Raw genomic sequence first — 14,113 nt, forward strand, 5'->3', positions numbered from 1 at the left:
ATCCGCTCCTCTGACCTGCCCTCCACCTTCTCTTGTCCCAGTTTGCTCTCAAAACCTGTTGGACATGCGGTCATGTCCTCCTGAGACCCGACGTCGCCGTTCTCCTTGACGCAGCTTCTTTTTTGTGAACTGTAACAAGTTACTGACGGTGGGAAAGTCTGGCACTCTAGTTCTGTCTGAGAGGTTTGGGACTGCAGATGATCAGGAGGCGTCGCTGTGTTTCCTGTTAAATCCTCCACTTGCTGAAAGCTGCTCAATAGAGTGTTAGCAGCTTCATACTCTGCGTCTGACCATTTCCGTCGCTCCTCTAACTCATCAATGCAGAAAACCTTGTCTGCCCCCTCCAGTGAACCTGTGCTAAAATTTCTGGGATTTGACTTTAAAGCTCCTGGTAAGTCAGCCAGTGCGGTGGCGATTCTCTCCTTGCTCTGGGGCGCCTCCTGGTGGTGGAGTTTCAACAGGCTGGTAATCACCTGATCCTCCTGCTGAGTGAGCTGGATGACCACAAACCTTGGCTGCACCTGAGGAGGGTGGATGGTCTGGAGCCTCCAGCTTGGGCTGCCCAGGTTGTTGGGGTGAGGTCCGGCCCTGAATGGGTCTGGGCGGCTTGGAGGGGCAACGCAGGCGGACATGATGGGGGCAGGAGTGTTGAGCTGGGAGCAATCAAAAACCTGATTGGAAAAGTGAAAATGATTAGCAGGGTTAACAGTATGTTTTCATAAACTCAGCTCTGACACTTCCTTTCAAGAGATGGGTCAAGTTTAATGTGGCAAGCCATTTTTAAAGTTTGAAATGTTTAATTGTTTTGTTTATGCAAAAGATCAACCATTACTCATATCTTTTTAAGTATGTCCCTTTCAATCTTTTTGGGACCTTGAGTTTTTAAACAAAATTATTGAAAAGTTAATTTCTGTTTATCTACTGGCAATTATAACCTACAGCTACTGAAATCCTAAAATTGAGTATTACAGGAGGCAAATTTATTTATTTTTTTAAATACAGAGATGTCAGACAACTACATATTATATCCATGTTCTGTAAAGTATATGCACTTAGCAATTGGTCTGGGCTCCTTCTGCATTAATTACTGCATCAGTGGCATCAGCTCAGTTGATAAAAGCCCAGGATGCTTTGATAGCAGCCTTTAGNGAGACTATTTAGACGTCAGCAGGAAGGCTTGTTCGTTGGGTTCAAAGTGTAAAAAAAAAAAATGATGGGTGGTTTAAAACATTTGCAAGTAATTGTGTAAAAACCACATATTTTGCTCATATGTGTACCAAATGTTTTAAGTGTGATGATTATGATGACCTGTATAGTTGATACATAATTCTAAACAGGCTTGCTTAGACATATATATCTATACAGGCCTCTGGTTTAGGCGGTGAACTGAAGAATTCAAACAATTAGTTCTCAAAAGCTTTAAATATTTTCTGTCAGCACATTCAGAGCAGAGTGATCCTTTTCGGTTTCTGTTTATTTCCTTTAACCGGCGGTAGTCTGAGTTCATCTTGCTGTGTGACTGTAAGGAATGCCATCACTCCAGAGTAATCCTTTCTGCTTCCTGACGCGCGCCGTGGAGTCGCCTCACCTCCACCCTGCAACCTGTTTAGGATCCGCACGGAAAAGAACGAGCTGCTTAGATAAAAGCTTGTTTGTGGTTTCAGAACATCTTGAAGAGAACAAAAGAGGGAACGCCAGAGGAGCAGACGGCCTCTAAGGCTCTGACCTCCGTCTCTAAGGTAAACAGCCCTCACTCTTCACTTTCCCCTCCACATACATGGCCGCTGCTTTACATAACTGGAGATCTTATATTGTGTTGGGTACGGATTTCCTGCCGAGTGAGGAATGATTTAAAGTGGCAGAGGGAGTTGTTTAAAAAAGCAAAATAAGCATTTCGACTCTTTATTTCCCTCTTGATCGCACACAGATTATTGATTGTTGCAACAGAGACGTAGGAAAGATGAGGCAGATGGAAGAGCTGATTGAAATCTCAAAGATGCTCGAGTTTGACAAGTTCAGGGTAAGCCCAGACCGGGACGCCTTTGATATGTCCGTCTATTAGTTATGAAGAGTTTAAACTGCATTCTGTCCTCGCCAGGCCATCCCGATCATCTCTGAGACTCGATTTCTGGAGAAGAAGGGAGAGCTGCAAGAAATGTCGAAAGCAAAAACCTTTGTGAACATGAGGGCCAAGTTCTCTCCGGTTTACCTCTTCCTTTTTAACGACCACCTACTAATTACCATCAAGAAAGGGTAACGTAGAAAAGCTGTTGAAGAAACATTATCTATGATGCATTAAAAAAAATACTATTTACCACTGAAACCAAAAGCCTACATTCACTATAAAAAGACGCACCTCATTTTTTTCTCTCTATCTAACCATGTTTACATTTGGAGGAAAAAGCGCAAGCTAGCAAGCTTGAGAACCTGATCCGGTAACACTTTGACAGGCTGTGCATAAGACTGACATGACACTGTCATAACGTGACATAACACCTGTCATGAACATGAAGGAGTATTTATGAATATTTATAACTGTTGTCATGAAGTGTCATTCGGTAAATAATGACACTTTTAATGCAAAGTTGCTTTAAAAGTTCCATTAAAAGTCCATTAAAAGTGCCAACTTTGCATTAAATTGTCGTTATTTACAAAATCATACAAAGTTGGCACTTTTAATGGACTTTTAATGCAACTTTTAAAGCATCTTTGCTTTAAAAGTGTCATTATTTGCCGATTGACGCCTCATGACAACATTTATAAACATTCTTAAAGACTCTCGTCTTCATGACAGGTCATGTTTATGACAGTTTCATGTCTGCCTTATGCACACCCCGTCAAATAAAGCGTCACCCACCACCCTAAATGGAAAGTACAATTATGTTGCATTTGTTTTCCTTTAATAGGGAATGACACATTTAACAAATCAATGGCATCATAAAGGAAGAACTTCAGTGGAAATACTAAATATTTCACATGACTCGAAGCACACCAGCAATTCAGTTACAAAGTGGCTTACAGATAACGGAGTGTTTTGACGAGGCCACCACAAAGCCTGATCTCTGTCCTGTTGAGAAGAGCTGGGCATGCATCAATATAAACTCGTTGCAACAGTTCTGTCAGGAGGAAATGACCAGAACTCCAGCAGTAGTAATTGTGAAAACTTGTTCAAGGAAATCCATGACATTTGATTCAGGTCACGCAGTTCTAAATAAATCCTGTCCAAAATGTCTTTAAATTTCTGAATTTGATGTGTTTTCTTAAATTATTTTGTCATGTAGTAAAATATTAACAATGGAAGATTTGATTTCAAACATTTTTATAATTGCTTTGCCTTTTTATACAGCATGTGGAACCATCCGAGTGAAAACAAGCTTATCACTTACACTTATCACTTGAGGAATGTTTTGCCACCTTTGTTGCTGTACTGCTGGTCTAACAGAAGGTTGAAAATAGTCTGAACTAAAGTTTTTTTCTTTGGCTCCGCTCCAGTATGCTCGGTTGGGAGATTTCTCCCGTTGTTTTTCCCCTAGTCATGTTGCCGTCATGACATTTCACCTGTGAAGAATAAAACCACCGCATGCCTTCGATTTTCTGTCACCACTCATGAATTGACTCGATACTTCCTCAAATGTAACGGGAAACGTTGTCAAAGACATTTAAGAGAAGAGACACCCGTACAGTTCATGCATGTGACACATCTGTTTGTTTTGCTTATTGTGTTTTTTTTTTTTGGAATGCCCCCTGGATACATTTTTGTGTAACCAGTTAAACCTCCCTCCAGCTGTTTGTTTGCCGTTGACCGAGCTCTGCTCTCTGGTTCTGGTTCGTTGTGAACAGCTCAGACCGTTATGTGGTGATGGACCACACTCATCGATCTCTGGTGCAGGCTCAGCCTTTGGATGAATGTTTTGGTGGCGCGACCTACGAGAACTGCTTCAACCTCATGATGCTGGAAAACCACCAGGGACGCACAATGGAGCGGCTCCTCAAAGCCCCGACCAAGTGAGTAAAAGCGAATCTCAATAAGCTTTAATTTAGTAATGAGATTTAAAAACTGAAACTCGTATATTATTCAGGTTTATCACGTAAAACCATGTATCGCAAGTGTTTCTCTTAGGTTTATTGCTCATATTAGCTCATACAGATAATTAAAAATCATAATTCTCAGAAAAAATGAATAAAAATGATATATTTTTTAAAACATGTTATATTATGGCTTATCCATGGAAGGTAAAGCCACAGAAGGTCATTGCTAAAGAAGTTTTCTGCTATCAAAGCATATCTGGGGAAGTTGAGTGGAAGGAAAACTTTCACACAGGATTGACTACAGCTGGATTCAGAGCTTTAAGAGGCAATAAAGACCATTTGGATCCACCAGACTTCATATACTTTGGGGGAAAAAACTAATTGAGAAATGTACGCAGACATTGTTGTTTCGAACCTGAAGGTGAAATGAAGGGAGGGATTCTCAGCAAAACAATGATCCCAAACACACAAGCCAAGGAAATTGTGAGTTGGTCTCAGGGAGAGAAAATAAAACTTCTACCTGATCAAAATCTAACTTGAAATCAGCCAAGAAGAGAAGAAGAAGAACCAGATGGCATCATGAGGAAAGAGTGTCGTGTGAAAATATTGGAGCAACATCAAGATATCGACCAGGAAGTTTTAATCTTAGGCTGAAATGGACGGTGAACCCAAGGATACCATAAAGTTGCTTTAGGGCAATAAAGTAAATGTTTAGTGGAAGACAGAAAATATAAAACTAAGATGACCTACAAACCTGACTCAGTTCCACCAGTCTTGATGGGAGGAACGGGTCAGAACTTCAGCAAACTATTGAGAAGCTTCTGGAAGGAAATGCAAACAAACACGAGTCACACAGTGTAAAAGACAACTTAATCAAATACCAAGTAAATGTAAAGTAATGAATTTGAAGAAAGATATTTGAAAAATTTGGTAATCCTGACCTAACCCCGTAAAAACAGAAAATCCAATTATCAGTCATTCAGCGCCCCCCCAAAGAGGAACGTCAGTAAACCCCGACACGCTGCATGTTAGCACATCAGAAGCTCTCATCTTTTCATTAGGAGGTGGAGAAAACGAGGTTCTGCTTCAGTCCAGTCAAAGCTCGTTTGTGTCAACAGGTCGGACATGCAGAGATGGTTGGCGGCTTTCCCCAGCACCACCAAAGAAGACGTCGACGAAGAAGTGATTTATGAGGACTGGGGTGAGAACAGCATCGACAAACAGACCCTGTGTGTTTGGTCTTGTTCCATGCTTTATGGTCGTGTGTGTGTGTGTGTGTGTGTGTGTGTGTGTGTCAGATTGTCCTCAGGTGCAGTGTGTGGAGCAGTACATCGCCCAGCAAGCAGACGAACTCAACCTGGAACCCACCGAGATCGTCAATGTCATCCGCAAAACCAACGAGGGTAAAAACCGGCAAACAATGCATTGTAGAAATTTTCAAAACATCTTTTTTGATTTTTTTTTTGTTTTTGTTGCAAATATGGGATTCAAATATAGGTTGAATGATTGTATCAAGTGAACAGATTTGCTTTTGTTTCACTTATCTGTTCCATTCCTTGACTTTATGTATACACCCCCTTAATCCTCAAACCTTCCTTTAGTAGTTTAATCTTTTTGACTTTCTTGCATGAAGAGAAAAACCTTCAATCTTCCCTCATTTGTCTTCCACATTCTTCCCCTCCCCCTGTTTTTTTTTGTTTCAACCCCAGGCTGGTACGAAGGAGTCCGTTTGTCCGACGGTCAGAAAGGCTGGTTCCCCGACACGAACGTCATCGAGATCACCAACGAGCACGTCAGGAGAAGAAACGTCAAGGAGCGCTACAGGGTCTCTCAGGCTACGATGATGGTGAAATGTGGCAAAGCCCGCTGAGTACGTCTACACCGGACATACGCTTTAAAGGACAATAAGACAGAAGATCCCAGTGAATGCCGATTATCAGCAAACACCTTGTAAATAATCCCCCAGCTTATCCCACCGAAGTAACAAGGAACTAAAATTAGATCTGTTATTGCCAATGCTAAAAACGCAGCATGCACTTTTAACAATGACTGGGAAACTGTACATGCCAATCATTCTCCAGATTTCTTGAGATACTAGTCAACGTTGAGTCATGCACATTCTCCGGTTCCTGCCACGTCAAACATCCTGCTGACTGTCACTGAGATGGCAAAGTTTTCAAGAATCTAGAGTGAAGATCTGCCGATCACCTCTGGATATTTAAAACCGATAGTGCTGGAATACTACAACGCCTCCTACAGTTCTGTAAGGGGAAAAAAAAAAGAAAAAAAATGTAAATATGTTAAAAAATGTAAATTGTAAAAGGGTGTTTTGATTAAACTAGCAGTTGTACTTTTAATAAAAAAACAAAAAACAATCTTAGTCTCGTGTTTGTAAAGGAAACATTTTTATTGAACACAACATTAATGGCACAGTACAAACGTGAACATATATTTAAGATATTTTACAACTAGGTAAAAAAAAGGAATGACAAATTGAAGTCTTGGGGTTTTTTCAGAGGATAAATTGCCCAGTTTGTGGCCTCCGTAACCAAATCAAAGACTCATTCCAAAAACGATCCTTTGGTTCGACGCGATCACTGCATGGCATCGAAAGTTGTTACCTCCCTGAGGCTGAGCAGAACCTGCACGGCGTCCCCTTCCAGATCTGTCAGCATCCGCTCCTCTGACCTGCCCTCCACCTTCTCTTGTCCCAGTTTGCTCTCAAAACCTGTTGGACATGCGGTCATGTCCTCCTGAGACCCGACGTCGCCGTTCTCCTTGACGCAGCTTCTTTTTTGTGAACTGTAACAAGTTACTGACGGTGGGAAAGTCTGGCACTCTAGTTCTGTCTGAGAGGCTTGGGACTGCAGATGATCAGGAGGCGTCGCTGTGTTTCCTGTTAAATCCTCCACTTGCTGAAAGCTGCTCAATAGAGTGTTAGCAGCTTCATACTCTGCGTCTGACCATTTCCGTCGCTCCTCTAACTCATCAATGCAGAAAACCTTGTCTGCCCCCTCCAGTGAACCTGTGCTAAAATTTCTGGGATTTGACTTTAAAGCTCCTGGTAAGTCAGCCAGTGCGGTGGCGATTCTCTCCTTGCTCTGGGGCGCCTCCTGGTGGTGGAGTTTCAACAGGCTGGTAATCACCTGATCCTCCTGCTGAGTGAGCTGGATGACCACAAACCTTGGCTGCACCTGAGGAGGGTGGATGGTCTGGAGCCTCCAGCTTGGGCTGCCCAGGTTGTTGGGGTGAGGTCCGGCCCTGAATGGGTCTGGGCGGCTTGGAGGGGCAACGCAGGCGGACATGATGGGGGCAGGAGTGTTGAGCTGGGAGCAATCAAAAACCTGATTGGAAAAGTGAAAATTATTAACAGGGTCAACAGTATGTTTTCATAAACTCAGCTCTGACACTTCCTTTCAAGAGATGGGTCAAGTTTAATGTGGCAAGCCATTTTTAAAGTTTGAAATGTTTAATTGTTTTGTTTATGCAAATGATCAACCATTACTCATATATTTTTAAGTATGTCCCTTTCAATCTTTTTGGGACCTTGAGTTTTTAAACAAAATTATTGAAAAGTTAATTTCTGTTTATCTACTGGCAATTATAACCTACAGCTACTGAAATCCTAAAATTGAGTATTACAGGAGGCAAATTTATTTATTTTTTTAAATACAGAGATGTCAGACAACTACATATTATATCCATGTTCTGTAAAGTATATGCACTTAGCAATTGGTCTGGGCTCCTTCTGCATTAATTACTGCATCAGTGGCATCAGCTCAGTTGATAAAAGCCCAGGATGCTTTGATAGCAGCCTTTAGGTTATCTGCATCATCTGTTCTAGCGTCTTTTTTTTTTTTTTTTTTTAAGATTCTCTGCAGTTATCAAAGCAGTATCAGTACCTTTGGCAATGTGGGGTGGTACCAAGTTATGCTTTTAAATTAAATCAGTTCATAAAGCTTGACAGCAGACAGAAGTCCTCTGAAATGTCCTCAGATGATGGTTCAGACTTTGGACTCTAAAGGTGGGGGGACTAAAAAAAAAAAGTTAACTAAAACCAGCATAAGACATGTCTCCTTAAATCACCATTGACTGTAGGAGTTTCACACTGGACCTAAAGCAACTTTGATTCTTGCAGAAGAGACTTCAGACTTGGACATCTGAACATTTCTATCACAGCTGTCCGTCACTGTTGCATGTGCATATCATTTCAACCACACATTTTGCTTTCAATGTCCGATAAATACGCTTGGACACAGCAGTCTGAACAGCCAGCTTCCTTAGCAGTGACCTTTTCTGACTTTCTCTAAGGTTTCATTAACTGATGAAAGCTGTCCTGTCGGCAGTCTTCCCCATAACACATTTCTGCACTTAAACTCCGTCTTTTTAAACTTTGAGATCTTTAATTGTGGACCGACTCACCATTTTCCTACTCAGACTATTATAGATCCTCCTCCCGCAGGGCAGAGTGGGGTCTGTGTAGAAGACCTCCACAGGACTCATTGGGTAACCTGAAGAGAAACTAGCTGTCACTTATTGTTCAACGCAGACATTTACATAAACAGAAGTGACTAACCTGGGTGAGCGTCTCCATGAAAAGTGTGATGAAAACGTGGGGGCATGTAAAAAGGCAGGAAGGAGGGGTGCTGCAAAGTCCTGTTGGAGATGGGTGGCAGGACGGTCTGCCTGGCTCTCTGTTTCAGGACGAACGGCGAATGAAATTAATAGACCCCGGTTGAAGCATTAAAGTCTGAGGGGAAACTCACCAATAAACGTGCTTCGCTGTAGCTCATGGTCGTCTAATTAATTCAAAGAAACGCAAACGGACTCGTGGTTTTAGAACTATCAAAAGTAAACAAGCTCGTTTGTTGTTTCCACTGGCGACACCTGCTGGTCAAGTGACGACTACGTTCGATGAAAAAGCGCGGTAAAGTTAGGTTTAAAGTAGGGCTCTCCAAATCATCGAGAGTGTCTGCCCTACATCATGGTTTAGATGTAGCTGCTCCAACACAGCTGAACCAGATTGAATCACCTCTTCAGCAGGCCATTAAGTTAGACAAAGGCCTGGTAACAAGCCAGTCATTTGATTCAGGTGCGTTTGAGCAGGACAGCAGTTTGTGTCGAGTTTGAGGCTCCCATTTTCAAATTACAAAAAGAGTCAAGCAATTAGCAAAATGTTACATTGGTAATCTGGCTACTGTGCTTTATTGAGCTGCTCATGTACTTGGTGGACAGGAAATTAGCCAGTGGGCTGTTCCAATGTAGTACATATCAATATTCACAAAAAACCAAGTTTTCTGCTAAAATGTCTGTACTTTACAAAAGTATTAGTCATCCTGAATAGTGCCACTTGGCACCTGTTCTACACTGATCCAGAGTAAAGAATGAAGTGCAAGTTGTAGTTTTCAGAAAATGTGCTTCACAGGCCAGTTTTGCCAAGTGACCATAGGTCAAACTTTATGAGGAAGACACCAGAATGACCCAATTTGTTATTCATTCTGCTTAAAAATAAAAACAGGCACAGCTACAACAGTACTTTAAGCTTTATTTAATGCAACAATAAAAGTCATACACTTCCTCAAGCATAGCGAAGAAGCGTCTTTACTTGCAACTTTCCCTTTGGCCCTACAAGTAGAGGAAAGAGTTAGACATGTTTAAAGTTTCAATTGAAAGAATTTACTCACTCACCTTTACTGAACTGGCCAGGTTTGTTATGAACCCTGTAAACTTTGATGTAACGAGCAGTAGGGTAGGAAGGAGGCAGGTGTAAGCTGGGACTTCTGGTTCTTTGGGGAGCAATTGTGGTCATTTTAGCTGGAGTCATAGTAGCTGGAACAGTTAGGAGAGACATTTAGTTTAATTGACATTACTTAAAACTACACCCAAGTTCTTAAGCAAGCAAACATACCTTTTGTAGTTTCCACAAAAGGGATTATCCTGCCAACACCTTCTTTGTCAGATTCAAATTTGTGGATTGAGAAGAGTCGGTGGAGACCAACTAGAGGGTATGTGCATTGCACAGTCATTCTGTGGGGGGTGGGAGGGTTGAAACCAAAATTAAAACGGTACTAGAATGTGGTACCATGAAGTGCTGCCTTGCGGGACATACCCTTCAACAGCATTCTCAGAAGTGTCCAAGTAGATCTTGTTTTGATAAGTCACATTTTCCTTTGCCAACTGAGGGGGGGAACACAAGTCTTAAACACTTGACACTCTACAGTTAGTTTTAATAGTGGGCAATATTTACCTTAACTGTGGAACCACAACTGTGAAGTGGAAATGAGAAGAGCACTCGTGTGCCATCTACTGCTTTGGGTACACAGAAGTTGTTCAAAAGATGAAAGCGTGTTGGCATCTCACCACTTGGGAGAACCGCAGACAGATCAACCACCACAGTCATCCACCCATTAGTTGAACACACTGTTGGAAAATAACCACAAGTTAGTATTCACAAGCCTTGCAACCTCCATTACCGTGATATAGCTTTTTCTTACTAATGAACTCTGTGGCATTAAACAGGCATGTCTTGGTGGTGGAAGTCAGGATGTCAGCAGTTTCACGATCCCTCACAAGGATTGAAAATGTCCCGAGAAAGCCGTTCAGACCAATATCCTTCGAGGAAAGGAATTTCAATGTCAGACTTAGTAACTCAAACTTTCTAGATAGGCCCAGTTGCTAATATTACCTTGTATTTGTATCCATGTGTGAACAGTGGCACACTGAGCAGCAGACTTTGACTGTCATTGCTCATGGTATAGCCATGGTTGGCTGCCAGCACTGGAGTCAGTCGGTCTGAGCCAATCGTGAAATCCCACAGGTAGTCAAAAGAGCGATAGGCCAACTTGAAGTCAATCCCAGACTCCGTACAGACCACATCAAAAGATGGAGGAGCTGCCAAGCAAAACAAGTTAGCCAAATATTTAATTTAAGGGAATCACTTCAGCATATGACTTACAGACAGCCATTCGTGCCGTGACTGAGAAGGTGTGGTAGTATGGCTCGTCTCCAGGTTTGACAATCAGTGTGTAGTTTATGTCCAGTTTGTGCAACATGGCTGCATTCTCTTTGGAGAACTTAATATGAAAAAAAAAAAGTTAGAACTAAGTTTGCATTATGACACCACTAGACAGTGTTCTTAAAGAGACTTGCCTCCTGGATTACAATTGGGTCATGCAATGGCACTTTTAGTGTGTAGCTGTGGCTTTTGTTGGAATGTCTGACTTCTGTAAGAGTGTATGCGATGGAGTCACTGAAGGGTACTGCAAATTCCTGGCCATTCAGCTGAACAGAGGTCAGCTCAACGTCTCTGGGGACTTTGCCTAGATGGATTGAGAATGTGCCATTGTCTACATCAGTTTGGTCTTCAGTGAAGAGCGGAGATGACAGGAGGGGTGTAACAAGAGTCCTGTGAAACCACAGCACAGTCTCTTCATGGCGTTCATCCACTGAAGTTTGTTTTAAGTAGAGGTTGAAGATGTAGAACTCAGAGAGGCAATCACTCACAAAGCTCTGAAATTGATTTCAGTTAGACGCAAGTCAAATATGCAGGAGACTTTTATAGTCAAGTGTCTTTACCTTTCTGTAGCCTCCTTCAGCATCATAAGGGATCCCAATTTGGACAGTCGAGTTATACCTTTCCATAATAAATCCCTTCTGCACCACAGCAGCCTGCTCCACAAGGTTCCCATTGAGGCCAAAACTAATCTGTGTGGTGCCAAGACTGGGATAGAGTGCTTCTGGAGTGCCCCAGATCATATAGCCACTGTCATATGACCCTTCATCTGTTTGGACAAAATAATTTTACTAAACTGTAAGGCTCTGTAAAATAAACAGCTTAGTTTACGCACCCATGGAGCAAGCAGCAATCAGGTCAACCATAACGACAACCCAGCTTTGCCGCGAAAACACAGTTGCATGGACCACCTCTACTGGAACCCCAGTCACCTATGAAGACATGCTGGTTAAACACCATGTTGGGAGTAGACAATTGCAAGTAACTGGAAAGGGCCTTCTACCTCAGTATGATAGGACTCAGGTTGACCATACGGTGTACGAAACACAATCCTGTCATGGACATGATCAAATATGTAGCCCTCCTGTCGGGCTTGAGACAGGTTCATGGGTGGCAACTGCTGATATGGATTTTGAAAAGTCACCTGCCAGACTTCAGTGGAGGGACTGTACAACTGTAAATACAGACAGTTAGAAAGTTGCCAATCCAGAAAACCAATCATCATCATTGATACATACAGGGCCGAGTGTACTCGAGTCGTCACTTGACCCAGATTGGCAGGGAAGTTCACTCCTTACGGATACCTGTGGCAACATGATTAGGGGGCTTAAAAACAAGGGTGAGGGCTTAAGGAGGGAGGGAGACTTGGGAAAGACATACCTCCATGTAGTTGACCTCACAGGTGACCTCTCTGGGTGACCAGGGCAGAGGGGATGAACAGGTCTTATTGAGTGCATAGTAAGCATCTACCCCTTCATAGGTAGTTATCAGGTTAAATCTGAATGAAAAGCCAGCACCCTGAAACAGAGTTGGAAACATTAGCCAGGATGCACGAGGAACCTTCTCTAAAGGTCAGGAAAGCTGCTTTTTTTCAGTACCTTCTCAGTATGACAACTGAAGTAGGATGCTCTAAGCTCTACAAGGCCCAGGAGAGAGAGAATACTGATACTGTAACCACACTTTGCTGCATAATCCTCAGTGATGGCATATGTGCCAGTTCCATCTGAGAAAAACATCAAGCAAAAACATTTCATGGGTTAAGCAGTCAGAACCATGTTCAACTTAATTTGTCTCAAACCATCACCAGCCTCAGTGCTTTGAGCTGCAGCAGAACAGGAACACTAACCCACAGCCTCAAAGCGAGGAACGTCTCCAGTGGCAGCAAGGTCAACAGCTATCATGAAGTAACGATCACGACACTCTAGTTGAAGAACGCCTGGGGAAACGCATAAGTTGCAGAGAACTTGCATCTTAAAGTGTCACTGTAGGATAAACAAGGCTCCACTAACCTTCCACAAAGAAGTCACATCCTGCAGTGGCCCATAAGGACAGGAGTAATGCCAAACTGTGGTTACAAAACAAAAAGTGAGAAAATAGCTCAAAAATCAAAACTTGATGTGCAATCAACCACAACAACCTACCTAAACATCAACTTGAAAGCCATGGCAGTTGATGTGTTGGTGTCTGAAGCTAGCATAACAGCTAGCAAACTACTCCTACTGACCAAGTGAACCACTTGTTTTTCACCAGACATGCACCATGAAATGCTGTCCCCCGTCCAGCTTTTGATGACACCATTTGTCCACAAGGCAACTAACAATCAGCTGCCTCCCAAGGTGCAGCCTGTCAGTAATTAAGTCCTAGAAAAAAACAGCTGCTGCTAATATGAATGACAAAATTTGTCCAGTAGTAAGGACTCAATATGCCACTATTTTTTGGCATTTAATAGAGATTGTAACGCTGTTTTCTTCCAGCCACGCAATTGAAGCTAAAAAGGAAAACATTGGATCAATTTAGAAGCTAGACATTTTACAATTTTTTTTGTTGCCAAATTTAATTATTCCTTTCTGTTCTGACATACTGCAAATATAGTGATATAAACACACATTTTAAAAATTCATAATTTTTTGCTTACATTTCCAACTTTTTTCAAAGATATCGTTTTTTTTGTGTACTTTTAAACATGTATTTTCATACGAATGCTCTCATACTTTCTTTATTATCTGACTTCATGGTTATTTCTTCATTGATTTGCACTTCATGTTGTTATGTATAAAATTATAAGGGAATGACAAAAAATGAATTAAAGCTATTTTAGCCACAAAATGAAGAATGAAGATGGAGAAACCAGTTGGTATCGGTTCTTTCAAGCAGCCACTGACACAGAACAACCAGCAGGGGGAAGCAGGACTCAGCAGGACTGTCCACTTCTTAACTCGCAGTCAGTCATTTGGTTATTTACTGATGTGTTTTGATCAGTTTTATGGTGAAGGGTCCGGTTCTGTTTCAGCTTCACCTTTTTTTTTTTTTTTCACAGATTGCACCACGTCTCTGAAACACTGCAGAATTTAT

At 42.0% G+C, this 14,113-nt stretch overlaps 3 protein-coding genes across 4 annotated transcripts; 1 reads left to right on the forward strand and 2 right to left on the reverse strand.

Annotated features, from left to right (window-relative positions):
• The first annotated feature begins 1,640 nt into the window (after positions 1 to 1,640).
• LOC103137515 (ephexin-1-like) lies at positions 1,641 to 6,409 on the forward strand. Its single transcript, XM_007551273.2, has 7 exons — positions 1,641 to 1,739; positions 1,928 to 2,020; positions 2,099 to 2,253; positions 3,841 to 4,005; positions 5,148 to 5,230; positions 5,328 to 5,432; positions 5,739 to 6,409. Exons 2-7 carry the CDS (start codon positions 1,961 to 1,963, stop codon positions 5,897 to 5,899), a joined length of 729 nt encoding a protein of 242 aa, XP_007551335.1. The 5' UTR covers positions 1,641 to 1,739; positions 1,928 to 1,960; the 3' UTR covers positions 5,900 to 6,409.
• Positions 6,410 to 6,417: 8 nt separating this feature from the next.
• LOC103137516 (uncharacterized) lies at positions 6,418 to 9,457 on the reverse strand. The gene is made up of 4 exons (XM_007551274.2): positions 8,796 to 9,457; positions 8,606 to 8,723; positions 8,452 to 8,540; positions 6,418 to 7,373 (listed from the first exon to the last, which is right to left on the reverse strand). Exons 1-4 carry the CDS (start codon positions 8,820 to 8,822, stop codon positions 6,624 to 6,626), a joined length of 984 nt encoding a protein of 327 aa, XP_007551336.1. The 5' UTR covers positions 8,823 to 9,457; the 3' UTR covers positions 6,418 to 6,623.
• Positions 9,458 to 9,556: 99 nt separating this feature from the next.
• LOC103137517 (uncharacterized) lies at positions 9,557 to 13,338 on the reverse strand. 2 transcript variants are annotated; one of them, XM_016671092.1, is made up of 18 exons: positions 13,183 to 13,338; positions 13,051 to 13,106; positions 12,888 to 12,977; positions 12,640 to 12,764; positions 12,422 to 12,559; positions 12,280 to 12,345; positions 12,045 to 12,215; positions 11,877 to 11,973; positions 11,605 to 11,810; positions 11,179 to 11,538; positions 10,985 to 11,102; positions 10,715 to 10,920; positions 10,524 to 10,641; positions 10,277 to 10,449; positions 10,139 to 10,206; positions 9,934 to 10,056; positions 9,718 to 9,848; positions 9,557 to 9,654 (listed from the first exon to the last, which is right to left on the reverse strand). In XM_016671092.1, the coding sequence occupies exons 1-18, from the start codon at positions 13,293 to 13,295 to the stop codon at positions 9,608 to 9,610; spliced, it is 2,406 nt and encodes an 801-aa protein (XP_016526578.1). In that variant the 5' UTR covers positions 13,296 to 13,338; the 3' UTR covers positions 9,557 to 9,607. The 2 variants fall into 2 exon arrangements, with proteins under 2 accessions (XP_016526578.1, XP_007551337.1); XM_007551275.2 differs by having other exon boundaries at positions 9,718 to 9,858; positions 9,938 to 10,056; positions 13,183 to 13,337.
• Positions 13,339 to 14,113: the final 775 nt, after the last annotated feature.

This window comes from Poecilia formosa, unplaced genomic scaffold (assembly GCF_000485575.1).
Source record: "Poecilia formosa unplaced genomic scaffold, Poecilia_formosa-5.1.2 Scaffold41, whole genome shotgun sequence".
Taxonomy (NCBI): domain Eukaryota; kingdom Metazoa; phylum Chordata; class Actinopteri; order Cyprinodontiformes; family Poeciliidae; genus Poecilia; species Poecilia formosa.

Excerpts from the sequence above, each read along its gene's own strand:
- LOC103137516 (XM_007551274.2), bottom strand. The coding sequence starts at position 8,822 with ATGAGCTACAGCGAAGCACGTTTATTG. Across the intron at positions 8,541-8,605 it reads TCATGGAGACGCTCACCCAG|GTTACCCAATGAGTCCTGTG; the intron begins GTTAGTCACTTC and ends GTTTCTCTTCAG. Across the intron at positions 7,374-8,451 it reads ATAGTCTGAGTAGGAAAATG|GTTTTTGATTGCTCCCAGCT; the intron begins GTGAGTCGGTCC and ends TTTTCCAATCAG.
- LOC103137517 (XM_007551275.2), bottom strand. The coding sequence starts at position 13,295 with ATGTCTGGTGAAAAACAAGTGGTTCACTTGGTCAGTAGGAGTAGTTTG. Across the intron at positions 11,974-12,044 it reads CTGAGTCCTATCATACTGAG|GTGACTGGGGTTCCAGTAGA; the intron begins GTAGAAGGCCCT and ends ATGTCTTCATAG. Across the intron at positions 10,921-10,984 it reads CACGGCACGAATGGCTGTCT|CTCCTCCATCTTTTGATGTG; the intron begins GTAAGTCATATG and ends TTTGCTTGGCAG.
- LOC103137515 (XM_007551273.2), top strand. The coding sequence starts at position 1,961 with ATGAGGCAGATGGAAGAGCTGATTGAAATCTCAAAGATGCTCGAGTTT. Across the intron at positions 4,006-5,147 it reads CTCCTCAAAGCCCCGACCAA|GTCGGACATGCAGAGATGGT; the intron begins GTGAGTAAAAGC and ends TTGTGTCAACAG. Across the intron at positions 5,433-5,738 it reads CATCCGCAAAACCAACGAGG|GCTGGTACGAAGGAGTCCGT; the intron begins GTAAAAACCGGC and ends TTTCAACCCCAG.